Source organism: Pan paniscus, chromosome 19 (genome assembly GCF_029289425.2).
Source record: "Pan paniscus chromosome 19, NHGRI_mPanPan1-v2.0_pri, whole genome shotgun sequence".
Taxonomy (NCBI): Eukaryota; Metazoa; Chordata; class Mammalia; order Primates; family Hominidae; genus Pan; species Pan paniscus.
In genome coordinates this window covers 25,739,297-25,765,571 of record NC_073268.2, presented here as the reverse complement: position 1 = coordinate 25,765,571, position 26,275 = coordinate 25,739,297, and the positions used below count along the sequence as shown (strand labels likewise).

Below are 26,275 nucleotides of genomic sequence, written 5' to 3'. Positions count from 1 at the left end.
GGCTCTACTTGTGGAGAGACAGGTAAGTGAAGGGGCTCAGGGCCAGTGTGGAGCTGGGACTGCCCAAGCAGCTCCTGGCTTGGGCACAATACATCAGAGGGCCAAAATCAAAGGATCATCTTTTCTTTTGAGTCAATGACTCAGGGCACAACATCTTCAGGCACCCACCCTTTCAACTCCCCGTGCATATCAGCAGCTCCCAGGTGCCTACGCTGACGACTATGTGGCGAGGACAAAGAAGCAGGCTTGGGAGGCAGCCACAAAGGACAGGACAGTGGTTTTATATATGGCAAAATACTTCTCCTAGGGGAGTACAGACAAATATAGACAGACAGATGGGGGCACAGGACACCAGACAGGGAGGGGGGAAGGGAGGGCAGTGGTGTCTTCTAATCAGTAAGTGGAAGCTGCACCCCACCCCCAGGTGGAGGGTGGGACATTGGCACAGGAGGTGGCGAGACAGGCATGAGGTGCCCATCCCTGAGGCGGGCAGCCGGGCAGGGCCCAGTCCTTGTTGGCACAGTCGGCTCTCTCTGGCCCAGCTGGGATGCTGGGGAGGGGCAGGGTTGCTGGGCTACAGGGATGCCAAGGCAGAGGGATGCCCCAGGGGAGAGGGGGTACCAAGGCCTCTCCTGGGGGAAGTGAACATGGGTAACAAACAGAATCACGAGAGGCAAATACAGAGCAGCAACAGCAGCAGCCAAGCCCCCCAGAGGAGATCCGAGGTCCCAAGGCAACCCCTGGGCACCATCCCACGGGTCCTCTCCCCTGGGGCCTCAGGGTGAGGGTGAAGGAGCAGTTTTTTGGTTTAAAATGAGGCGGACCAGAGTGTTCCATGGGCTCCACACCCAGGTGGCACAGGGATGGGGGGCTCAGATGCAGAGGGGCCCCCTCTTCTAATGGCAGCAGGCAAGGGATGTTGGAGGCCAAGCTCATTCCTGGGGTAGGCAAAGGCTGAGGCATGGAGGTGGGGGGTGGGGAGCAGCGTCTTGGCCGCTCACTCCTCAGGGTTCTGGGCCCTGGACGTTGCCATGGCCACGGAGGGTAGAGGGTGCTGTATGCCTGCCAGCTTCCACCCAGAACCCTCCCCAAGACAAGCTTCCCATGGGGTGTCCATGCTATGGCTTTCACCGACCAGACGATGCTGCCAGGAAGCTGGGAGGAAGGGGCAGGCAGGGTGAGGGACCTTGGATCTGGGGTCTGGGGAAGAGACCCCCCATGGGAAAGAATCTGTGGCCTCCCTTTCCAGGAAAAGCGCCCAGCCCTTCCCCAGTACTGCAGCTTGGGAGAAGGAGAGCCATCCCACTTAGGACCGTCACTTAGGCCCCCGAGTAGAAAGAGTTAAGGAAGTGCACCTTTTCTCTAGGAGGGTGAGGGAGGAGAGCCCCTTAAGATGGGAGAAAGGGGACACTTCAGAAAGGTGGGTATCCCCCATCCATCCACAACAGGCAGGTAAAAACCGACAGCTGGGGCTTAAGGGCCTCCCGGGAGCTGGGATGGTAACACCAAAGAAACCCCAAGCTTTGAGCAAAGGCATCTGAAAGGAGGGAGACAGCGCCCCCTGGAGGCGAATACATGTCAGGTGTGAGCCCCTCGCTCCCTCCCCTCCCCTGGGCTCAGAGCCCTTCCTCCCGCCTTGTGGCCCCTGCCTCTCAGCGAATGTAGACGCCTCGTCCCCAGCCCTCCAGCTCATTCTTGTTGCGCCCCAAAACTGGACCCCCACCCTCAGCGCAGTAGCGGGCCTTATTCCGGCCCCGGTTCCGGTTGTCGGTCAGCTCTTCCTCATAGTCTTCTTCCTCGTCCTCCCAGGATCCCTGTCGGGCTGGGGGGGTGCCGCCCCCTGCAGGGTCTCCAAGCCCTGGCCCCTCTGAGGGGTCAGTCTCCATGTCCACACATGAGTCTCCCAGCTCCGTGTAGGCAGAGTTTCGGCTGCCGGGGGTGTCGGCATCAAAAGTGTCTTGGCGGGACAGTGCCCGTAGCGTGCCTGCCCGGCCTGGTGGGTGGCTGCTGGGGTAAAGGCCTGGGGGCTGGCCCAGCTCCCCTGGGTACTCGTGCATGCTGGCGTGCTCCCCGGTGGCCCGTTCCAGTGGCTGGTCCCCGGAAGCAAGGTAGGGTCCCTGGTTAGCAGACGGACAGCACACACCATGCAGATCAGGCAGGGGTGAGAAAAACACAACAAAGCAAGGCAAGTTAGTGACAGCATTAAGAGGTCCGGCCTGGATGAAGAGGGTGCTGGCTCTAGGGGAGGGGCCCCGGGGACAAATGGCTCTGGAGCCCAGCCAGAGGACAGACCTCAGGGCATTTGCTCCTCTCTCGGGACAGGGGGCACCCGACCTTCAACAGATGTGAGGACATATGAACTCTCAGGGCAACTATGGCCAACAGCCGTGAGCCATGAGTCACCGCTTCCTCAGTGCAGGTCATTAATGCTATCTTGGGGCTAATTGTCATTAACAGCTCAGTATTGCCACTCATTAGTGGTTGATTCGGTTAGTCATTGCCTTTGGTTTTCCAAATATATTAACGGGATTTCAGCTCAAACCTGCTGACCCTGGCTTCTTTGACCCACACCAAACCCCAATCTCAGGCTTCCAGAAACCCCATGCTTCTCCCACCATTCCCTAGTCAGATGACACCATCTCCAAGGCTGATGGGATTCCTCCCTTGCCCCCAACAAGCACTCAAAGCAGCAAGCTGGGGAAGGCTGCTGGGTCTCCTCCTCCTACTGAAGATGAAGAGGTGGCCCAGTGTCCTTATCATCAAATGTCACGTGGAGGTGGGGCACAAGAGGGGTTCCAGTCCCTTCCCTGCCATGTCAAGCTGTGTGACCCTAAGCAAACAGTTCCCCTCTCTGTGGCCTCATTTCTTGGTTGTAATGTGATGGGAGTTAGACCTGAGCAGCAGTTTCCAAACTGTTACCTAGAGATCTGGGGTGGCGTTGGGTGGGAAGGGCACAGAAGTGCTTCAGGGGTCCCCATGGAGGTGGAGGGGAGGCCATTCCCCTGGCTCCCTCAGGGCAGAGCAAGGATGCATTATCTACATCCTCAGCTTCCACGTAAGATTCATTGAACAAATGGGCTCTGTTGCTGAAAACAAATTTGAAAGCTACAGTCTAGAATGATTTCATGGGTTTCTTCTGGCTCTTAAGACCTTATACTTAATGGTGTGCAATCAAGAGGTGGGCTGTGGCTCCCATGGGAGGAGGGCAAGGCAGGATGGGTCTCCCATGGGAGGTCCTTTCCTGGACTTTAACTGGGAGAATGGTGGAAGGTTCAGCATCAAGTCATAGAAGATGCCACATTCTTGGTCCCTCTTGAGGGGCCTTGTGGAGTCAGGGCTCCAGGGAGGGAGAGTCCAGGTTTAACGTAGGTTTCCCTGGCTCTGAAGGCCCCTGCTCTGTTGGGTCTAAAAAGGGTGTGGAGTCCAGCGAATCAGTTTATCAGTCTTCCTCGCATGTCCTTCCTAGTCCCTTGTCTTAAAAGCGCTCCCATCAGGCCTCATATCCAGCGGGCAGCAGATGCGCTCCTATGGCACCAGGCCCAGGAAGACAGCACCAGAAGCCCCAGACCCATCAAAAACCACAGACACCAGAAGCTGCCGCTCATCATATTTTTTTACAAAATAAAGCTCTTCCCTTCCTCCTCCATGTTCCCTGCACTCCAGTTCCGACCCCAGAGCAGGAGGGAAGACGGGCAGGGCGCCCACTACATGGCATGTTCCTGCTCCTGGGGCACCACACTGCCCCGCTGTGAGGACTCCAGCCCGCCCCAGAAGCCGAGGTTTCTCCTGAGCGAGGTGAGCACCTGTACCTGGAGGTTGGAGACAGGGGCAGGGCTGGCAGCCAGGGCTGCGGTAGCCATGGTGCGGTTCAGCAGCGGATTGGGTGGCGTGCTGCTGGGCGGGTGTGTGGCCTTCCAATAGGCTTCCAAGTACTCCGCCAGATGCTCGCAGGCATCCTCCAATTGGTTCTCATCCAGGATGATGTCAAACATTTCCTGTGAAGGCGGGGTTAGGGGGCAGGGCTGGGATGAGTGGGGCATGGCCAAGGGGGTTGAGGGTGTGGCCTGGGTGCAGTGGGTAGAGTCAAGGGATTGAAGGACAAGGTTAAAAAGAGGCCTCTGGATGTAGAAGGGAAGGAGAGCTCTCAGATCTACAGATTGGCAGAACTGCAAGAAGTTTTGGCACTCAGTCCAACTCCCTCATTCTAGAGATAAGGCAACCAAGGCTGGGAGACAGGGCTTGACTCTCCATGCAGAAGGGTGCTTCTGGGGCTTGAACCCAGTCTTTGACTGACGGGACCTGCGCTCTTCCCGGAAGACCAGTCTGCACCCACAGGCCTGACCCAGGTGTTCCTGGTCACCCTGTCTCTCATGTAGGCCAGAGGAAACCAGGACAACCCAAATGTTCTCCCTCCATTCCCTTCCCTGGGATCTAGGCACTCACAGGGGGGCACTGTGCCAGCTTTTCCGAGGCCGCTATTTGGACATTGAGGTGTTTGGACTGAGACTTTCCTCGGGACTTGATGAGCCTTTGAAGTACCTGGTTTGGGGAGAGAGAAAAGGAAGAGGAGCTAGAGGGACTCAGGCAATGCACCCAGTCAGAGAGGCGGGTCCTGGTTGGATCAGCATGGAGAGCCAGTGTCAAGACCCTTGAATGCTCCATAACTCTCAGCCCTGGGCACCTCTGCAGAAAGGACCTCAGCAGCCCTGTGTCTACCCTATGCAAAGCTCAGGCTCTCTCCTGGTGTTATGCCAGCCTTCCTTAGGGGCTATATGAAGGGCAGTGATTCTCCTTCTCAACTTCTCTAACATTGTTTGTAGGCCCGCCCACCCTCCTTTTTTTTTGTTTTTTTGTTTTTTTAATTTTAGAGATTGGTTCTCGCTCTGTCACCCAGGCTGAAGTGCAGTGGTGTGAACATAGTTCACTCTACCCTGGGCTCAAGCGAGCCCCCAGCCTAGCCTCCTGAGTAACTAGGGCTACAGGCACGTGCCATCATACCCCACTAATTTTTTTAATTTTTTTGTAGAAACAGGGTCTTATTATGTTGCCCAGGCTGGTCTGAAACTCCTGGCCTCAAGTGATCCACTTGCCTCAGCCTCTCAAAGTGCTGGGATTATAGGCGTGAGTCACTGAGCCCAGCCACACCCTCTATATTAACAACGGCAACAACAACAGTCTTCCTTTATGGGGCACTTGCTACATACCAGCATTGTTCTGTGCTTTTCACATGATCAGTTGAGTCCTGACAACAATCCTGTTAGATAGCTGCTATTATCATTCTCATCTCAACAACAAGAACCATAATTATAATAATGCAAAACCGGAAACTAATCATGAGGAACAATCACACAAACGCACACTGAGGGACAGACAGTCTACAGAATAGCTGTCCTGTACTCTGCCTAAATGTCAGTCTCTGGAAAATTCAAGAAAGGCTGAGGAAGCCTTCCAGATTAAAGAAAACTATACTGGCTGGGTGCGGTGGGTCACACCTGTAATCCCAGCACTTTGGGAGGCCAAGGCGGGCAGATCTTGAAGTCAGGAGATCGAGACCATCCTGGCTAACATGGTGAAACCCCATCTCTACTAAAAATACAAAACATTAGCCGGATGTGGTGGTAGGCGCCTGTAGTCTCAGCTACTCAGGAGGCTGGGGCAGAAGAATGGAGGCAGAGCTTGCAGTAAGCCGAGATGGTGCCACTGCACTCCAGCTTGGACAACAGAGCAAGACTCCGTCTCAAAAAAAAAAGAGGGCCGGGTGCAGTGGCTCATGCCTGTAATCCCAGCACTTTGGGAGGCCAAGGTGGGTGGATCACGAGGTCAGGAGATCAAGACCATCCTGGCCAACATGGTGAAACCCCGTCTCTACTAAAAAAATTAGCCGGGCATGGTGGCAGGTGCCTGTAGTCCCAGCTACTTGGGAGGCTGAGGCAGGAGAATGGCGTGAACCTGGGAGGCGGAGCTTGCAGTGAGCTGAGATCGCCATTGCACTCCAACCTGAGCGACAGAGTGAGACTCTGTCTCAAAAAAGAAAGAAAGAAAGAAAGAAAACTAGGCCGGGCGCAGTGGCTCACACCTGTAATCCCAGTACTTTGGGAGGCTGAGGCGGGTGGATCACCTGAGGCCAGGAGTTCAAGACCAGCCTGGCCAACATGGTGAAACCCTGTCTTTATTTAAAAATAATAATAATACAAAAATTAGCTTGGCGTGGTAGCACATGCCTGTAGTCCCAGCTACTCAGGAGGCTGAGGCATGAAAATCACTTGAACTTGGGAGGCAGAGGTTGAGGTGAGCTGATATCGTGCCACTGCACTCCAGCCTGGGCGACAGAACAAGACTCTGTCTAAAAAACAACAGGCAACAAGTGATCCTGGGTTGGTTCCTGGATTGGGGGAAATGTTGCTATGAAGGGCATTCTATACCGGCACAGTGGCTCACGCCTGTAATCCCTGCACTTTGGGAGGTGGGGGGGGGTGGTGGATCACCTGAGGTCAGGAGTTCGAGACCAGCCAGGCCAACATGGCAAAACCCCGTCTCTACTGAAAATACAAAAATTAACTGGGTATGGTGGCAGGCGCCTGTAATCCCAGATACTCAGGAGGCTGAGGCAGAACTGCTTGAACTAGGGAGGCAGAGGCTGCAGTCAGCCAAGATCGCATCACTGCACTCCAGCCTGGGCAGCCAGAGTGAGACCCTAGCTCAAAAAAAAAAAAAAAAAACTAACTAATATGGACTATATTTTAGAAATAATTCTTGAATTTTACAATTGCATCATGGTTGTGTAAGATAATGATGTTGTTCTTAAGAAACACAATATAGGCCAGGCATGGTGGCTCACGCCTATAATCCCAGCACTTTGGGAGGCTGAGACAGGTGGATCTTTTGAGGTCGGGAGTTCGAGACCAGCCTGGCCAACATGGTGAAACTCTGTCTCTACTAAAAATATAAAAATTAGCCAGGTGTGGTGGTGGGCGCCTGTAATACCAGCTACTTGGGAGGCTGAGGCAGGAGAATCACTTGAACCTGGGAGGCAGAGATTGCAGTGAGCCAATATTGTACCACTGCACTCCAGCCTGGGTGACAGAGCGAGACTTCGTCCCCCCTCAAAAAAAGAAGAGAGAAAGAAAGATAAAAGTAAATGTTTCAAAATTTGTGAATCTGAGAAAAATTAGACTGTACACTTAATTTATTTTTTATTTTTTAATAGAGACAGGGTCTTGCCATGTTGCCCAGGCTGGTCTCCAACTCCTGAGCTCAAGTGATCCACCTGCCTCAGCCTCCCAAAGTGCTGGGATTACAGGTGTGAGCCACCAAGCCTGGCTTATAGACTTTAAATGGCTGAACTTAATGGTATGGGAATTCTACCTCAATAAAATGTTAAAAAAATTAGTGAATCCTGGTGAAGAATATTCAAAAAATAAGATTTTTTTGATACTATTCTTGCCACACTTCTGTAAATCTGAAATTATTTGAAAATGAAAATCTTCTTACAAAATGGAACAGATATAGTTCTGGGATACCAAGCATTTATTTTTATTTATTTATTTATTTATTTTTGAGACAGAGTCTTGCTCTGTCACCCAGGCTGGAGTGCAGTGATGCAATCTCGGCTCACTGCAACCTCCGCCTCCTGGGTTCAAGCAATTCTTGTGCCTCAGCCTCCTGAGTAGCTGGAATTACAGGTGCCCACCACCATGCCCAGCTAATTTTTTGAATTTTAGTAGAGGCAGGGTTTCACCATGTTGCCCAGGCTGGTCTTGAACTCTTTAGCTCAGGCAATCCGCCGGCCTCGGGCTCCCAAGGTGCTGAGATTACAGGTGTGAGCCACCGTGCCTGGCCCAATACCAAGCATTTTTCATGGTTAACCCATTTATTTAATCTTCACAAACCCAGTATGCCTATGCTGCAGATGAGGAAACCAAGGCATAGAGATGTTTGGCCACTTGCCAAAGGAACACAGAGCCAGTAAGTGACAGCCCTGGAGTAGAAGGTCCAGGCTGCCTGGTTCCAGAGTCCCTCCTCTTAACCTTAGTGGGGGAAATGGAAGCATTAGTTACCTTCTAGTTCAGTGTTTTTGCATCCATTATCTCATTTGGTCCTTTCAACTCCCCTCAGGAAGTACTTAAATCCCATCATCCCCTTTATCTCATTAGAAACAGAGGACTCAGAAAGGTTAAGTAGGCTGGGCGCGGTGGCTCACGCCTGTAATCCCAGCACTTAGGGAGGCTGAGGCAGGAGAAATCACTTGAGGTCAGGAGTTTGAGACCAGCCTGGCCAACATGGTGAAAACCTGTCTCTACTAAAAATACAAAAATTAGCCAGGTGTGGCCGGGCACAGTGGCTCACACCTGTAATCCTAGCACTTTGGGAGGCCGAGGCCGGTGGATCACGAGGTCAGGAGTTCAAGACCAACCTGACCAACATGGTAAAATCCCGTCTCTACTAAAAATATAAAAATTAGCCAGGTGTGGTGGCGTGTGCCTGTAGTCCCAGCTACTCAGGAGGATGAGGCAGAGGAATCACTGGAACCCAGGAGGCGGAGGTTGCAGTGAGCAAGATCGCACCACTACACTCCAGCCTGGGTGACAGAGTGAGACTCCTTCTCAAAAAGAAAAAAAAAAAAGCCAGGTGTGGTGTGTGCCCGTAATCCTAACCCCAGCTACTCGGGAGACTGAGACACAAGAATCACTTGAACCTGGGAGGCGGAGGCTGTAGTGAGTGAGATCGCACCACTGCACTCCAGCCTGGGTGACAGGGCAAGGCTGTCTCAAAAAAAAAAAGGTTAAGTAACTGGTCCAGGGAGCCCAGCTCATGGGATGATAATGGTTACCACTATTGGCTGCCCTCATAAATCAGAGAGTAGGCTGGGTGCGGTAGCTCACTCCTGTAATCCCAGCACTTTGGGAGGCCGAGGTGGGCAGATCACGAGGTCAGGAGATCGAGACCATCCTGGCCAACATGGTGAAACCCTGTCTCTACTAAAAAATACAAAAAATTAGCCGGGCCGTGGTGGTGCACTCCTGTAGTCCCAGCCACTCAGGAGGCTGAGGCAGGAGAATCGCTTGAACCTGGGAGGTGGAGGTTGCAGTGAGCTAAGATCGCGCCACTGCACTCCAGCCTGGTGACAGAGCAAGACTCTGTCTAAAATAAATAAATAAATAAATAAATAAATAAATAAATAAATAAATAAATAAATCAGAGCGTATACTGGGCTCCTTACAGCAATCCTCTCAACAATAACACAAGAGAGGGATTATAACCCCACTTTATAGGTGGAGAAATAGAGAATCAGAGGCTAAATAATTCCCCCAAGATTCCAAGTTCAATAAAAAACAACCAACAATAAGAATAAATCAATATGTAAACCAATCAGAGCTAGAATTTCAAGCCCATGCTGTCTTCTAACTTCAAATCCTTCACCTCAACTCTTCCTCCGTGTTTCTCAGATCCCCACTGGCATCTAGAAGGGAAAGTTAATGGTGCTACAATACAAGGAAAAAGTAAGGCAGCCTTCCTACCGATTTCCCCTCTATCAAAGTCCAAATGAGGACACTGCAGCAAAAAGGGCTGATATCAAGAGAGGAAAGCAGCCTGGGCAACACAGCTAATCCCATCTCTAAAAAATAAAAATGTTAGCCAGGCATGGTGGTGGACACCTGTAGTCCCAGCTATGTGGGAGGCCGAGGTGGGTGGATTGCTTTAGCCCAGGAGGTAGAGGCTGCAGTGAACTATGATTGCATCACTGCATTCCAGCCTGGGTGACAGAGCGAGATCCTGACTTAAAAAAAAGAAGAAGAAGAAGAAAGGAAAGACCTCCCAACTGCCAAGTAGCTGGGTGGCACTGGAACAAAAAGCACAGAATTCTTTCAGTCCAAGGGTGGGAGGTCAATCAGAGTGGAGACAGGGGACTGGTCTGCATGACCCTAATAATAGTAAATAATAGCTAACATGTTGTATCAGACCATTTGCTAAGTGCTATACATTCATATGAGGTTGAAACACTTGACAATACGATGGAGCTTTACAGAGAAGGAAACTAAGACTCAGGCAGATTAATTCACGTAATTAGTAAGCAGTGGAGCTGGGATTTAAACCCAAGCAGCCCTTTTAAACCACGCTGTCCTGGCCAGGGTCAGGCTCCTGCACCCACCTTGGGAGAGGTGATCTTGATGTAAACAATGATGGGGGCCAGCGAGGTCTTGGACAGCTGGGCTGGGTGATTGATGGTGTCAGCATCCAGAGCGACCAACTGAAGGGTCCGGGCCAGCTCGAAGATTCGCTCGATTTCACTCTGCACCTCAGCTGGGGGCATGGAGTCATGTGGATGGGGGAATGTCAGGTGGCCTCCCAGGAACAGCAGGTGGAGGGAACACTTCTGGAGATGGCCCTGCCCACTACCTCCCACACCTCCCACCCCTCCCACATCCGGCCCAGAAAGGGGGAGTGAAGACAGCAGGAGTAGGCTCACCCAGGCTGGAGCGTGTGTTGGAGCGCTCAATGATGATGTGTTTGCTGGGGTTGTTGAGAACTGAGCGCTTAGCCAGGGAAATATCTGCCGTCACACGAGTGATGGAGATCCTGGGGAATGGGGCAAGAGGGGCATCAGGGGTCAGGGTGGGCTGGAATGCCCTGCCCACTCCCCAGTTCCAGGCCCGCCTTCTGTTCCTCAGTCCGAGTCCCAGGATTGTGATTCGAGGCATCCTGCCCATCCCCAGCAGCAGAGAGCAACGGCAGGTGCGAGGAGCAGCTCCCAAGATCTTACCTGCCATCAAACCGATGCTTCAAGAAGTCAAATAAAGCTTTCTGCATCATGTCTGTAACCTGGGGGTGGGGGTTTGTGGGGAGGGAGGGAGGAGAAGGCAGGCATTTAAAGCCGCTCAGACTCTGAGTCGCTGGGTATTTGTACCCTCATGTTCCACTTTCTTCTGGACAGGCCTTTACGGCGGGCGGGGGTCTGAGTCTGAGGGGCCTCCACTGGGGTCTCTGGTTCCAAGGTCCCTGTAAGTGGCATCTCTGGGAGGGCTCTTCTGAGGGTTTCTTTGGGGGACGGGGCTCCTCTGAGTGGGTCTTTCTGCGGATTGGGCCCCCTGGGGGTTGTCTCTGAAAGTCTGTAGCCCTCCTGGGAGGATGCCTTGGGATCGGGCCCTCTAGGGGATCTCTCTGGGGTCTGAAGATCTTTCTAAGGCCCCTCTGCATCCACTACCCTCTAGGAAGTCCTACCTCGTAGCCCTTGAGCGACGGTCCCACCAGGATGATGGGCCTCATGGAAGGCACCACGTCATAGGGGGGAACATGCTCTGTCTGGGGGGGGAAGCAGGGAGGGGAAACCCCAGAGTGGAGATGACATTAGATCCTCTCCCCCAGACTCCAGGCTCCCCCATGCAGCCTTCCCCCACCCTGGTCCCAGAGCCCAGATGTGGGGATCAGGGTGGGGGTGGGGAGGGATGGCCAGGGAGAACCAGGAAGGGTGGGGGAAATGGGGGACAGATGTGGGAATGGGTGTTAGAAGGTCCCCCTAGCTCATCCCAGGGAGTGGGGAGGAGGACACAGAAAGCTGTGATACTCACCGACTTCTGCTTCTGTTTGGCTGGGTCCAGAGATTGCCAAGAGAGGGAAGGGGGAGGAGAGAGGGAAGGGGGAGGAGAGAGGGAAGGGGACCCAGGCAGGGGCAGAGGGCAAGGCAGGAGCCAGGACAAGAGAGGGAGGGAGAGCCGGGCAGACGAGGAGAGATAACAGGGCATGCGTGTTAGTGACAGACAGAGCCAGAGACGGGGAACGGGACCCCACGCCAAGGGGGAGCCAGAGGTGGCCCTGGATCAGGGCTGGGAGCAGGACTGACAGTCAGTCCAGTGGATGTGGGAATATTCAGACATATCCTACCCTCTTCTGGGTCTTGGAAAAGAGCTGGAGAGGGTGACAGCCCCTATCTTGGTGCCCATCTCCTGCCCCCAGTGCATGCCAACCTGCCCATTTTAGGGGTTCCCTTAACTGTCTTGCTTTGCAGCCAGCAGCCCACCCCCCACTATGTGCCCACCCAGAGAGTCAAAAAAGGGCAAAGAAGGAATGCCATCCCATGTCCTGCTTCACATGCCAAGGTAGACACCAACACCAGAGCAGGCCCCTGGGAGTGAGGGGAGAGGTCAGGGTTCATGACCACCAAACCCTGCTGCCCCAGGTGTGGGGGCAATCTTCCAAGGGCAAGATCTCCTTCCTGGAGATCGGGCCAGGGTGGAGTTGTGTGTGGAGGGGGATGTGCCCATGCTACCCTTCCCTCCACCTCAGCAGGAAGCCCTGATGCCCACAGAACAGGTTGGTACCACATCTGAATCCATTACAGCCCCCTTCCCTCCACCAAAGTGCTGGCCCTGACTCCCCCACCTCTTGCAAGAACACAGCGAGAATTACCTTCTTAAAGAAGGGGATGCGTTTGCCATGGGGTGGCGGGGTGGTGACACTGCTAACACTAGTCTTGGCAGAGCCGCTCTGCTCACCAAGCTCAGCCTCTTCCTCCTCTAACTCTAGGGGGTCTAGTTCAAAGGCTAAGTTAGTCATTTCATTACCTGGACCGGAGAGTCAGGAGAGAGGGAGGAGGGAGGCGAGGTGGGGAGAAGGAGTGAGATGAACGTGGAGACACAAGTACAGAACGCAGGGATGGGGATGGGGAAAAAAGAAAGAAGAAGAGGTGAATGGAACAGGGCTGGGAGAAATGAATGGGGGCAGGGCAGGGGAATCAGGCAGAGAGATGGAGCTACCAAAGAAAAGGGAGAGGAGAGACATGACAGGCCCAGCTTGAGGGGTATCCTACTCTTCATGGAGGGGGAACCACTGCATGTGCTTGGGGGACTCAGGATTGGGGTGTTTCCTACTGCAGGGAAAGGAGGATTCAGGGAGTGGGGAGACCACCCCACCCAGGAGCTTCTTCCCAAACCCCTGCATGGTGATGGCTCTTACCACTGGCAGGGGGTGTGGGGCGGCGGGTGCCAGTCACCACATCTCCCAGACTGGAACTGGAGTTATCGCCTGATTTGCTGTGTGGGCAGAGGCAAACCGAGCTTGTGAGCAAAGAGGTGGGCGTGGGGGGCTCTCATCCTCTCACATGCGGCACCCCCGGAGGTGCTCCAGCCCCACTGGTGATGCCACAGGCAGCTCTGTGCCCTCAGGGCCAGGGGCAACCATTGAGGCCTAGTCCAGGCTGTATGGCCTCTCCTGGGGTTGGCAGCATCCCCTTCCCCTGCCCCACCCAGACACCTGGAGCTGAGGCGGTTCTGGCGCAGCTTCTGTTCCTGCAGCAGGCGAAGGCTGTCCAGTTTGACGGGGCTGGGAATGAAGCCAACCTCACAGCCCTCCTTCACCAGCCGCCCGATCCACCAGTCATTATTGTATTTCTGCAAAGAATATGGCAGGTGGGTGGAAAGAGCAAGAGGGAAACTGCAGGGGCAAGCTAGCAGTCACTCTCTAGGGGAAACGCCCAGACTCACCTCCCAGCCCAGGGGTGGCACCCTCAAAAATCCCCAGCCCTGGCTCCAGCCTCTGAGTGGAGCTGCCAATTCTCAGGACAACTCCAGGACCAGCATGCTTTCTGGCCATGGACCACCCTGCCACTGGCCCAATGCAATTCTGAGAGTCCTTCTTCTCCCCATGTGCCCACCCTACTCTACAAAGGCTGCTGGAGTAAATGCGGATACCTACATGTCCCTGGCACACCGCCATGCCAGTTCAGGCCCCCTAACAAGCCCTCCCAACAACCTTCTGACCTAAGCATTACCACCTCATTTTTCCAGTAGAAAATTAAGAGGCTCAGAGAGGTGGAGAGATTTGTCTAAGGTCACAGAGCAGATTCAGCCTGGCTCTGCTTGGCTCAGAAGCCTTTTGTCCACTAGCACTCTGGCTGCCTGTCTCCTGGCACCCACTTCCCTGCCCTCCCTCCAGATACCCACCTCCTTGATGTGCAGGAAGTCTTTGGGCTCGAAGGTGATGGCCACTCCCTGCACAGGCACCTCATCCCCTGGAGACGGATTGTAGCCAACATTTGTCCGCACAGCAAATGCCACTGGCTTGGTCTAGAGGAGGCACACAGGGGAGGATGGCAACTAGAGGGCAAACCACAATGTAATATACAACTTCCTGACAGTAGTGGTGGTTACTTGGATGTTTGCTTTCTAATAGTTCCTTGAAATGTGTATGGACATGGGCAGGGTGTGGTGGCTCACACCTGTATTTCCAGCACGTTGGGAGGCCAAGGTACGTGGATCATCTGAGGTCAGGAGTCCGAGACCAGCCTGAACAACATGGTGAAACCCCGTCTCTACTAAAAATACAAAATTAGCCAGGCCTGGTGGTGGGTGCCTATAATCCCAGCTACTCAGGAGGCTGAGGCAGGAGAGTTGCTTGAACCTGGAAGGTGGAGGTTGCAGTGAGCCGAGATTGTGTCACTGCACTCAAGCCTGGGCAACAGGGCAAGACTCCATTTCAAAACAACAACAACAACAACAAAATGTATACTGACACTTTGGGAGGCCAAGGCAGGTGGATCACTTGAGACCAGGAGTTTGAGAGCAGCCTGGCCAACATGGTGAAACTCTGCCTCTACTAAAAATACAAAAAAATTAGCGGGCATGGTGGCACACACCTGTAATCCCAGCTACTCAGGGGGCTGAGGCATGAGAATCATTTGAATTCAGGAGGCAGAAGTTGCAGTGAGCCAAGATGGCACCACTGCACTCCAGCCTGGATGACGGAGCAAGACTCTGTCTAAAAAAAAAAAAAGTCTGGGTGCAGTGGCTCACGCCTGTAATCCCAGCATTTTGGGAGGCAGAGGCAGGTGGATTCATGAGGTCAGGAGTTCAAGACCAGCCTAGCCAAGATGGTGAAACCCTGTCGCTACTAAAAATACAAAAATTAGCTGGGCGCAGTGGCAGATGCCTGTAATCCCAGTTACTTGGAAGGCTGAGGCAGGAGAATTACTTCAACCAGGGCAGCAGAGTTGCAGTGAGCCGAGATCATGCCACTATACTCCAGGATGGATGACAGAGTGAGACTCCGTCAAAAAAAAAAATGTATACTGAATTGGCTTGTGTGGTTTTCTCCATGTATATTAACTTTCACAATAAAAAACAAGAAAGCAAAATGTGGAATTCAGCCCTCTCAGGGTAGAGGCGGGGCACTCAGGAATGAAAAGGGTTGGGGGTGGGGAAGCCCACAATGATACCCAGAAAAAATAATAATAATAGCAGGCCGGGCACGGTGGCTCACTGCTGTAATCCCAGCACTTTGGGAGGGCAAGGCAGGTGGATCACCTGAGGTCAAAAGTTCGAGACCAGCCATGACTAACATGGTGAAACTCTGTCTCTACTAAAAATACAAAATTAGCATGGTGTGGTGGCACATGCCTGTAATCTTGGCTACTTGGGAGGCTGAGGCAGGAGAAACACTTGAACCTGGGAGGTGGAGGTTGCAGTGAGCTGAGATGGTGCCACTGCACTCCAGCCCGGGCAACAAGAGCGAAACTCCGTCTCAAAAACAAAACAAAATAAATTAATTAAATAATAGTTATAGGCCGGGCGCAATGGCTCATGCCTGTAATCCCAGCACTTTGAAAGGCTAAGGCGGGTGGATCATGAAGTCAGGAGATCGAGACCAGCCTGGCTAACATGGTGAAACCCCATCTCTACTAAAAATACAAAAATTAGCTGGGCGTGGTGGCACGCACCTGTAATCCCAGCTACTCAGGAGGCTGAGGCAGGAGAATCACTTGAATCTAGGAGGCAGAGGTTGCAGCAAGCCAAGATCGTGCCATTGCACTCCAGCTTGGGTGATGGAGCAAGACTCCGTCTCAAAATAAAATAAAATAAAATAATAATAATAATAGCAGCCAGGCACAGTGGCTCACACCTGTAATCCCAATACTGGCTTGAGGGAAGGAGTCTGAGACCAGCCTGAGCAATATAGGGAGATCCTGTCTGTTTCGTTTTGTTTTGTTTTGTTTTGAGATGGAGTTTCGCTCTTGTTGCCCAGGGTGGAGTGCAATGGCGCAATCTTGGCTCACTGCAACCTCTGCCTCCTTGGTTCAAGCGATTCTCCTGCCTCAGCCTCCCAAGTAGCTGGGATTACAGGCATGCGCCATCACACCTGGCTAGTTTTGTATTTTTAGTAGAGATGGGGTTTCACCATGTTGGTCAGGCTGGTCTCAAATGCCCGACCTCAGGTGATCCACCCACCTCAGCCTCCCAAAGTGCCGGGATTACAGGCGTGAGCCACCGCACCCAGCCAGCCCTGTCGGTTTTTAAAAAATAAAAGGGGCAGCTGGGCACAGTGGCTTACGCCTGTAATCCTAGCACTTTGGGAGGCCGAGGCAGGCAGATCACCAGGTCAGGAGTTCTGAGACCAGCCTGGCCAACATGGTGAAACCCCATCTCTACTAAAAATACAAAAAAAAATTAGCCGGGCATGGTGGCGGGCGCCTATAATCCCAGCTACTTGGGAGGCTGAGGCAAGGAGAATCGCTTGAACCTGGAAGGCGGAGGCTGCAGTGAGCCGAGATCGCACCACTGTACCCCAGCCTGGGCGGCAGTGCGAGACTCCATCTCAAAAATAAATAAATAAATAAAAGGGGCTGGGCACAGTGGCTCATGCCTGTAATCCTAGCACTTTGGGAGGCCGAGGCAGGAGGATCACATGCACCCAGGAGTTCAAGACCAGCCTGGGCAACATAGCAAGATCCCATCTCTACAAAAAATAAAAAATCAGCCAGGTGTGGTGGTATGCCTCTATAGTTCCAGGTACTCGGGAGGCTGAGATGGGAGGTCAAGGCTCCAATGAGCTGTGATCACGCCGCTACACTCAGCCTGAGTGACAGAGAGAGACCCTGTCTCATAAAAATAATAAATATTTAAATTTATTTATTATTATGTTTTTTGAGACAGAGTCTCGCTCTGTCACCCAGGCCGGAGTGCAGTGGTGCGATCTCAGCTCACTCCAGCCTCCGCCTCCTTAGTTCAAGCGATTCTGGTGCCTCAGCCTCCCGAGTAATTGGGATTACAGGCGTACGGCACCACACCCAGCTAAGTTTTGTATTTTTAGTAGAGACGGGGTTTCACCACATTGCCCAAGCTGGTCTCGAACTCCTGACCTCAAGTGATCCGCCCAACCGGGCCTCCCAAAGTGCTGGGATTACAGGCGTGAGCCACAGCACCTGGCCTAAAATTAAATTAAAAAAAACAATAATGACAGTAATGACCATTTAGTGTTCCAGGTACCATGTTACATACTTAACACATATTCTCTCATTTATATTCATCACAAAAATAAAAAAATCCTCTGAAGTTAAGTGGTATTATTATCTTCCTTTTAATGTGACTTTCCTAAGATCACACAGCTATTAAGAGTCAGGACCAGGTCAGGCACGGTGGCTCATGCCTGTAATCCCAGCACTTTGGGAGGCTGAGGGGGGCGGATCACAAGGTCAGGAGATCGAGACCATCCTGGCTAACATGGTGAAACCCCGTCTCGACTAAAAATACAATAAATTAGCCGGGCGTGGCAGCCAGCGCCTATAGTCCCGGCTACTTGGGAGGCTGAGGCAGGAGAATGGCGTGAACCCGGGAGGCGGAGCTTGCAGTGAGCCGAGATCATGCCACTGCACTCCAGCCTGGGTGACAGAGCGAGACTCTGTCTCAAAAAAAAAAAAAAAGAGTCAGGACCAGAGCCTGTAATTCCAGCACTTTGGAAGGCTGAGGCTGGCTGATCACCTGACATCGGGAGTTCACGACCAGCCTGACCAACATGGAGAAACTCCATCTCTACTAAAAATACAAAATTAGCCGGGCATGGTGGAGCATGCCTGTAATCCCAGCTACTCAGGAGGCTGAGGCAGGAGAATCGCCTGAACCCAGGAAGTGGAGGTTGCAGTGTGCCAAGATCACACCATTGCACTCTAGCCTGGGCAACAAGAGCGAAACTCTGTCTCAAAAAAAAAAAAAAAAAAAAGAGTCAGGACCAGGATTCCAGCCCAGGAAGTTTGATTCCAGGAAGACGTAGAGATTTTAGCACTGGCCAGGTGCAGTGGCTCACGCCTGTAATCCCAGCACTTTGGGAGGCCGAGGCGGGCAGATCACTTGAAGTCAGGAGTTTGAGACTAGCCTGGCCAACGTGGTGAAACCCTGTTTCTACTAAAAATACAAAAATTAGCCAGGCTTGGTGGTGCGCACCTGTAATCCCAGCTATTTGGGAGGCTAAGGCAGGAGAATCACTTGAACTCGGGAGGCGGAGGTTGCAGTGAGCTGAGATCGCGCCACTGCATTCCAGCCTGGGTGACAGAGCAAGACTGCAACTCAAAAAACAACAAAAAAAATTTTTTGGCACATATCAAGTCCTTATTATGTGTGTAAACAGTATAATAACAGGCACTTATTATACTTATTATACTGTATAAGCAGGCAGGTATTATAGCCCACATTGTGCAGGTGAAGGACAGAGGAGCAAGGTTCAGGGGTACTAGGAAGTGGCTGGGTCAAGACTTGGCCCTGGTTCTGTCTGGGCTCTCTCTACAGCCCAGGACTGGGGGAAATCATGCCAGCACAGCCCCTCCCCACATCTTTCTCACCTTGGCCTTCTCGAGCTGCGCTAATGCCTGGCGCTCTGCTTCCTTCCTTAAGGCTTCCCGGTCCTCCTCCAGAGATACATCAGAGTCTGATGGACGGCTGGTGTAGGACTCCGCTGAGCCCTGAAAATAGAGAGAGCCAGATCAGGGCCATTGCTGCCCCTCCCAGCTCCTGGGCCTGGGAAGGCATGGAGGTGCCACCCATCATGGATGCCTCAAGCCCCAGCCAGCCCAGCATGACACCACAAGGGCTAAGACAAGGTGGTACTAGGTGGAAGGGACCAGGAGCTGAGATTTCTCAGGCCCCTGGGGAAAGTGTGGCCCTAGTGAGGGTGACAGCAGCAAGCAGGAGATGAAGGCAGGCCCAAGGACAGCTGCTTGGGGCCCAGGGAGGGGTGGGAACCTGATAGGGGCACAAGGCAAGGGAGGAATGCCAGGGACGAGTCTCTACTCCCACCGCTCCTTCCCTCCCCTGCCCCCAGCACCCGCTGAGACAGACTCAGCTGAGGTCCAGTGGCATCCATTCCAGGGACTGCAGCCACCAGCTTCGGCCTGAGCTCTCTGCACTATCAGCCGTGGATGGCCTGCTCCGCAGGATGGGGCCACCACAGATTTTGCCAGCTTCTGTTCAAGGGTAGAGGGAGATAGACTCCTACCTCCCCTGCTCCTCTTAACTGGTATTGCCAGAATCAAACTTCACTACTTACAGCCCCAGTCCTCAGGCTCTCCTAGGACACAAGAGAACCCAAGAGTTCCAGGCTGGTAAAGACCGAAGAGGCAAGTTAAGAGCAGGATATGGGACAGGGCTTTCCCTGAAATGAGGGCTGCTGGGTGCCAGACAGCTGGCTTTGACCACAATGACCAACCCAGAACACAAGGGACTCCTTTAGGGATGCACACATATGTGTAAGACACATGTTGCCCGTACAGACCTGGTAGTGGGAATGCACGTGCTTCTTCATGTGTGTGTGTGGATGTGCAAGTACAAGTGTGTGGAGGAGGGTGTGCTCTATAGTTGGCTGCATATGACTGTGTGTGTACAGACACATGTGAGTGTACTGGGGGGGAGCTCCCAGACATCTGTGACCCTGAGGTTGGGGGACATGTGAGGGCAGGAGGCAAGAGGTGTGGATTTGTGTGACTATGCAGGGGTGGTGTTGGACAAGGCATAGGAGGTTATGTGGCAAAAGAGGAGGACTGCAGGGATGTAGGGGTTCTTTCCTGAGGGCAGAAAAGGGTCACTTGGCCAGGAAGGTCCATAAGTTTGGCATGGAGGGGACCTGGGAAAGACAGAAACAAAGTCCCACCTCTCCCCAGGGGCCTCAGGTCATTAGCTGGTGCAGCTGCCCATCTCTTTCCCAGCCAAATAATGAAAATGGGAGACCCACGGAGGAAGGGTTGGGGTGGAGTGGGGGTCACTAACAGAAGTGGGGAAAGAGGCATGAAGGAGAGAAGGAGAGAAAACCAGCGTAGCTCCCCCTCTCCACCCTGATGGGAGCACGCAGAGTCAAAGAGCCAGGGAAACAGACAGGGAGACAGACTAGCAGAGAGGCACTCACCGACCCCAACACACACGCGGGCATGCGCGTGCACACACACACTCACCAACCCGAACACAAATGCAGGCATACGCACGTACACACTCACCGACCCCAACACACATGCAGGCACGCGCACGTGTACACATACACACACAGTTACATGCACACGCACAGACACACATGCAGATGCACATGTGCGGGCAGACACACACACATATGCAGACACACAGGTGCACACAGACACACATGTAGGCATGCGCACACATACACACACATATGCAGACACATGCACGCGCATACACACGCACACATCAGAAATGGCAGAAGACAGGAAACAGTGAGGAGGCATGGAGACACGCTGGAGTAAAGGCTGCCCTCCGTCAGCTTTCCTGAGAGGCTGTTCTACCCGCTGCCACCCCACCCCATCCCCAGCTCACCACCACCAGGGTCCGGCTGGGCGCCTCCATCCCGGCACCCTCAGTGCCTGGCCCTGCTGGCCTAGGGGGTGGCCCAAACTGCCCGTTCCCTTGGGGGCTCAGGTTACAAGCAGAGTTGCTACATGTGCAAACTGCTAGGGTATATTTAGCTCAGAGATGTGGCAAGGACTGCCCCCCCCACCACTCCCCACCACCTACCGGGGATCAGAGCTGGGGAGCTAAAAGGAAGAAGAATTGGAGGCTGGGGTCTGACTCCCTGGGTTGGCAAACACTGAAGGAGCCAAGGTCCTTTTCTGCCAAGAGGGGCAATAAAAGCACAGCGTCATTCTTCCTAGCCCTGGCCATGTCCTGCAACAGGAGGGATGAGGGAGTGATTGAAGAAAGGACTTCCTGTCTGTTCCTATACTTAGAAAAGGCTAGAATGAAGCCTCCCCTTCCTGAACCTCCCAAGTCAGACTGAGGCTCACATGTGCCAAGTGCTGTAGAGACAGAAGAAACGGAAAGAAGGGCCTCACTCTAATTAGTGGTGGATCTGCCTGGCATCACCCTCGCTCCTGGCCCAAGGTGGAGGGGAGGGGCTCATCTCCAGAGGACCCCTCCTCTGTGCTGTCTTCTGCCCTCAAATGCCCTGCCCATTTCCTCTTCAATACACGCCTTTTCCTTGTCTAATCCCAAGCCCCTCTCGCCTTTTTTGGGTACCAGACTTTGGTGAGATGCTAAGTAGTCATAGCAACCACATGCCTCTCTCAGTCCCTCACCCTGAGCCTAAGATGGCCCAGGGTTGACAGATGAGAGCAGCCGCTTACTGACTGAGCACAGAAGACCTCAGAAAGCTATTCTCAGTTACACCCTTTCAGGCAGGGGTACTGGGCTACCGTCTTCTCTATTATAAAATCAACAACCTCATGCCTCAACCACCCCCACCCCCGTCACCATCACCCTTTCTCTGCGCTTCTTAGACAGTCATGTCTCGAGGTGAGGAGCGTGTTTCCCTGGCCAGGACCTCACCAGGACTACAGGGACCCAAACATCCTTGCTCTGCTTTTCCTAGGACCTGCCTCCACCCAACCCTGTCACAGATTCTGGGGGAGGACATGGAAGCAGACAGCCGGCAGGGGGAGTGGGTGACAGCCCGAAGCAAGCTAGAGGGAGGCAGGCCAGGCTGTCCCTGAATGAGATGACGCAGGCCAGCAGGCAGCAGGGGAGGGTGCCTGGTGCTGGGGGAGGGGCCCGGCAGGGGCGGGAGCTGAGCGAGTGGGTGCCGCTGACAGCACATCCAGGAGAGGTCATGGGGTGTCAGGGTGATGGGGTGGCTCCAGGCAGGTGACAAATGGCACAGGGTAGGGTGCCTGGACAATACCGCAGACCTGGCTCACCAATGCTGGTCTCCACCAACCAGCCACCTCCCTCCTCTCCGCCCAGCCTCCCCATTACCTGGCGGACAAAGCTGTTGGATGTGGTATCCGAGGACGTGCTCCCATCTGACCGTTTGAATCGCCCTTTCCTCTTGCTGTATTTGCCCTGAAGAGGCCAGGAAAGGAACAAGAGTAGAATCAGAAGGGCCCTTTCCCAACCCTCATCTTGCCAGCCCCAGAGCTACAGCCAAGCTTGGGAACAGCACTCCCAGCCCCACCTCCACCCCCCTGCACATTCCTCCTGAGGTGGTACGACCCAAGGGGAGGGAGGGTCTCCCATCCTCATGGAGAGGGCCCAGAGCACAGCCAGGAGTGGGGACCAGTGCAAGAGAGCCCCAGAAGGCCCACACGGAAACCCCCAAACCAAGCCAGAGAGGCTGGGAAGCGGGGAGGCGCGGAGAAGCTGGAGGCTCATTAGGCAGCAGAGCTAATTAAGATGCTGGGCAGACTGCAGAGGCCTCCGAGGAAGGGAGAGGCAGCCGGCAGTGCTGGGTGTTGGGTGGGGAGAGCGGGAAAGTCACCCCCACTCCCCCTCCGCAGGAGCAGAGCAGGGCTGTTTGTGTTGGTGGCCCCCAGAGAGGAGGAACTGCCAACCCAGGGCCCAGCCTGGCTTCTCCCCTGTGCCCAACTCTTCCCTTCGCTATTCACAGAGTAGGGAGGGGATGACAGCTCTCTTGGAGACTCAGAGCCAGATTTCTGGGGAGGGAGTAGGGGCATGGAACTGTATTTGGAGAGTAAACATCCAGCCTGATCCCTGGCACTATGGGGGCAGATTTTGCTCCCCACTCTCATCCCTTGCCCAGACAGGACTTTTTCTCAGCTCCCTCTCTCACAATCACAGTAGCTACAGTCCTCCCCAAGGGGGCAAGAGGGATCAAGCTTCTACCCTGTGGCCCCCAGCTGCCACTGCCCATGCCCCATGCCCATGGTACCCATCAGGCTATGTCAATCTAAATGTCCCTCGGCCCCGCACCACATGAGCCTAGGACACAGCCCCACAGATCCCTAGGGGGTAAGCTGGCTCAGTCTCAGAGACCGGATGGAGGAAATACCGCCTGACCATTCAGGAAGCCACACGTTCAGGTTAAGGGCGTCAGGTATTTCCAGTCCTCTTGTAAGAAGAGCTGCTTCTGGCCCTCCCCAGCTTGTACCCACACACACTTGGCCTCAGCCCAGCTCAGAATGGGGAGAGTGAGTGAGGGCTCAGACTTCCAAGTCCCCGCCCTTGGTCTCCATCCTAGACTTTCTTTGGCCAAAGAACCTGGAGGGGCCATGACCAGACTGGGGGCTTTGGCTGCTGGGATCAGGGTACAAGAAAGAGGATGGAAAATGGGAGAGGAGGGCCCCTGGGGACCCTTCCAAGATCCTCCCCTCCCCGCCCTTCTCTCAAACCAGACATATACCCCAACTCAAGTTGTGATGCTCCCTACAAACCTAGGAGGATCACCCAGTGAATCCCAGACACCACCCTCCCCCCCACTGCCAGGCTGGGCAAAGGGAGTGGCACTCAGAGGGACAGGGGACAGCTGAAAGGAAGGCCCCAGTCAGCTGCCTCCCAGGCTCAAAGGGGCCTGGGGTGGAGGAAGGTATTTTTAGGTCTGACTTGACCCCTCTACATACCCATCAGTCACATTATCATGGTGGTTACAGCTGGTGGCCACAGTAACAGAAGAGTTAATGCTATCCTTGGAGAAGGACACTCCCAAAGAAATCCCCTGGCGCGACCATCCCAGAGCCTGCTGGTCACCCCATGGGAACCCACCGCGCCCAAGAATGCCACTTCCTGGGGGTAACCAGGGGTGTAGGAAAAGTGTGCGGGTGGGGATGGAGAAGTAGACCCCTCCCCCAGGTAAAACAGCTTTCCCCCCCTCCTATGAGTTGGCATCCATCCAACTTTCCAAACTTTGGAGGCGTTTGTGGGGCGGGGGTGGGGGTGGGGTAAATCAACGTGGGTGTGGGGGAGGGGAGCAGGTCCGACATAGAGATGGAGCCCAGGTGGCTGGGAGGGGACCTCGACCGGGGTTGGCTCTTTCCCCACCCTCGAGAACCAGTGTCTGCGGCTTTGAAGGCCTGTTGGCATTTGGCACCGCCCTCTGACCATCGCCTCGGCCACCTCCTCGTGCCACCCCCGCCCCACCCACACCCGCCTGGAGCCCCCGAGCGTGCTCTGCGTCGCCCCCCTTGCCTGGCTCGCTTTCTAGCCTCTTTCAACCTCCCCTTCTCAAGGCCCAGATCCCCCTCCACCAGCACCCCCACGCTCAGCCCACTGAAGCTGGTGCCCAAGCGGCAGGAACCTTGACGCGGGGGAGATAAGGAGGCGAGGGTGACAGGCAGCCCACCCGCCCCCTCCCCGCTCCGCAGCATCGCCACCCAGCCCCAGGCCCAGCGCCCATCAATCACAACCTGCAAGGATGGGGGGCGCGCAGGCATCCCTCTCTCCTCCGCGCCCGGCATATAACCCCTTCCTCTCCCGCGCCTCTCGAGCCGACCTCAACACGGTCCGCGGGAGCGACCCCCTCCCGTTGGGCCGGGCCACCACGCCTCACCTGCGGGCTGGGGTCGAAGACCTCCATGGGGATCTCCTGGGAGGGTGGGTAAGGGCCCCGGGACATGCTGGTCTTCTGGACCATGGAGAGGAGCCTCCCCTCCCGCCGCCGGCCCGGCCCAGCCGGGCGCCCTCAGCGCATGGGAGAGGCCGTGGGAGCCGAAAGCAGCGCGGCGCAGCCAGCACCCGGTCCAGCCACCCAGCTCGGCCTTCGGCTGCCTCCTTCCTGCCTTCCCTCGCTCCTCCCGCTCTCTCCACTGCCGCCGCCGCCTCCCCCGTAGGCTCAGCATCTCCCCGCGCCCCTCCCTCGCTCCCTCCCTCCGCCCGCCCGGCCCCGCCCCTCGCAGCCCCTCCGCCGGCTCGGCGCACACAATGGGCGTGCGGCAGCAGGGAGGCAAGCCCCTCTCGGCTCTAGGTGGCCGCAGGTGGGCCTCTGACTGGCCGTGGGGTGCAGGCGGCCCGCTGGGGCGGGAAGGGAGAAACTAGGCGTGGAACTTGGGGGAGGGGTGGGGGGGCGGTCTACCAGTGGATGCCGAGCGCTGATGGGGATTGGCATGGCTGGCACCACCCCCCTTTTGTCCCAAACCTCTCTTCCTGCGGGTCCCTCCAACCCACTCCTGTTTGGGCCACCGGAACTTCCCGGTCCCGGTGATCCTGGGACCTGGCTTTAACTCCTTTCTCCCCAGTGTGGGGCCCAGGCTGCCTCAAACCAAACAGAAAAGCCTCTCCCTCCAACCTGGCTCTGGGGCTGCCGGTGGGAGGCTGAGGCTGAGATGGGGAGGGTGTCCAATAGCGACAGCAAAATAAATCCCAGGGGTCCAGGAGTTCTGCCCTAATCAGTCACTAGGATACACCGCCCCCCCCCCAACCCCTGTTCTTCCAAAAGGCCAGGAATGGGGCTGGGTGAGGTCCCTGCTCTTGGATGAGAAAAGAGGAAGAAATATGGAGCTGAGAGAGGAGAAGCTGGTAAAATCAGATCTCATGACCTTTGACCTAGAATTGCGCCACCTTTACCCCTGATTTAGGGAGAAACATCCAAGATCTGGATGCCACCCACCATGACTGGTGGAGAGAAGAGGAATAGGAGATTCTGGGCAATAGACCCTGGCGCCAATTTGGCTCAGGCTGTTTCTGGTTGTATAGCCCAGGACAAATCACCTCTCTGAGCATCAGTTTCCTCCTCTCCTATAAAATGGGGTTGCTGGTACTGTGGAGTCTGTGTCACCTGGTATTATTGGGAGGATGAGGGAGAATTAAATGAATTGCTGGGGTGTTTGGAGAAGCTGTAAGTTTCAATGAAGGGGTCACTCATGACAGGAGGACCCATTCCCTTCCTACTCCACCCCTTCTCCTGCTCCACAGAAAGGAGAGATGGAGAAGACCCTCTCCAGGTCAAGTGACCTTAAAATAAGGCCACCACCTTGCTGTGTTCCGCAGGACAGGAGACTATGGGACTCCTCCTCCTCACCCAACTCTAATAGCAAGTGAATGGTCAGTCTGTCATTCCTCTGATCACAACACCTTGGGGAAGGCGGAGCAGTGAGTGAAGATGAAGCCCATTAGAAACGTTCCAGGAGAGTTCCAACCCTGAGCAGGGTTTCCACCTGCCCCTTGGAGACAAGAAAGGCTGGCATAACCGCAAAAGTATGGGCTTTGCAATCAGAAATATCTGTGTTCTGAATCTGCTACCTTAGCTGTAAAATGAGGGCAACGCTAATCGTGTTGTTGTGAGGAAGTAG

The 26,275-nt window shown here is 54.5% G+C and overlaps 1 protein-coding gene across 3 annotated transcripts; it reads right to left on the bottom strand.

Annotated features, from left to right (window-relative positions):
* Positions 1-260: 260 nt before the first annotated feature.
* Positions 261-24,828, bottom strand: CACNB1 (calcium voltage-gated channel auxiliary subunit beta 1). 3 transcript variants are annotated; one of them, XM_003809834.5, is made up of 14 exons: positions 24,538-24,827; positions 22,011-22,097; positions 18,602-18,721; positions 13,938-14,060; positions 13,249-13,385; positions 12,952-13,028; positions 11,568-11,587; positions 11,221-11,301; positions 10,763-10,821; positions 10,469-10,578; positions 10,151-10,302; positions 4,444-4,539; positions 3,810-3,995; positions 261-2,117 (listed from the first exon to the last, which is right to left on the bottom strand). In XM_003809834.5, exons 1-14 carry the CDS (start codon positions 24,619-24,621, stop codon positions 1,653-1,655), a joined length of 1,797 nt encoding a protein of 598 aa, XP_003809882.1. In that variant the 5' UTR covers positions 24,622-24,827; the 3' UTR covers positions 261-1,652. The 3 variants fall into 3 exon arrangements, with proteins under 3 accessions (XP_003809882.1, XP_063455168.1, XP_008960376.1); XM_063599098.1 differs by lacking the exon at positions 4,444-4,539 and having other exon boundaries at positions 24,538-24,826; XM_008962128.4 differs by lacking the exons at positions 261-2,117; positions 11,568-11,587 and adding an exon at positions 12,406-12,560 and having other exon boundaries at positions 3,596-3,995; positions 24,538-24,828.
* Positions 24,829-26,275: the final 1,447 nt, after the last annotated feature.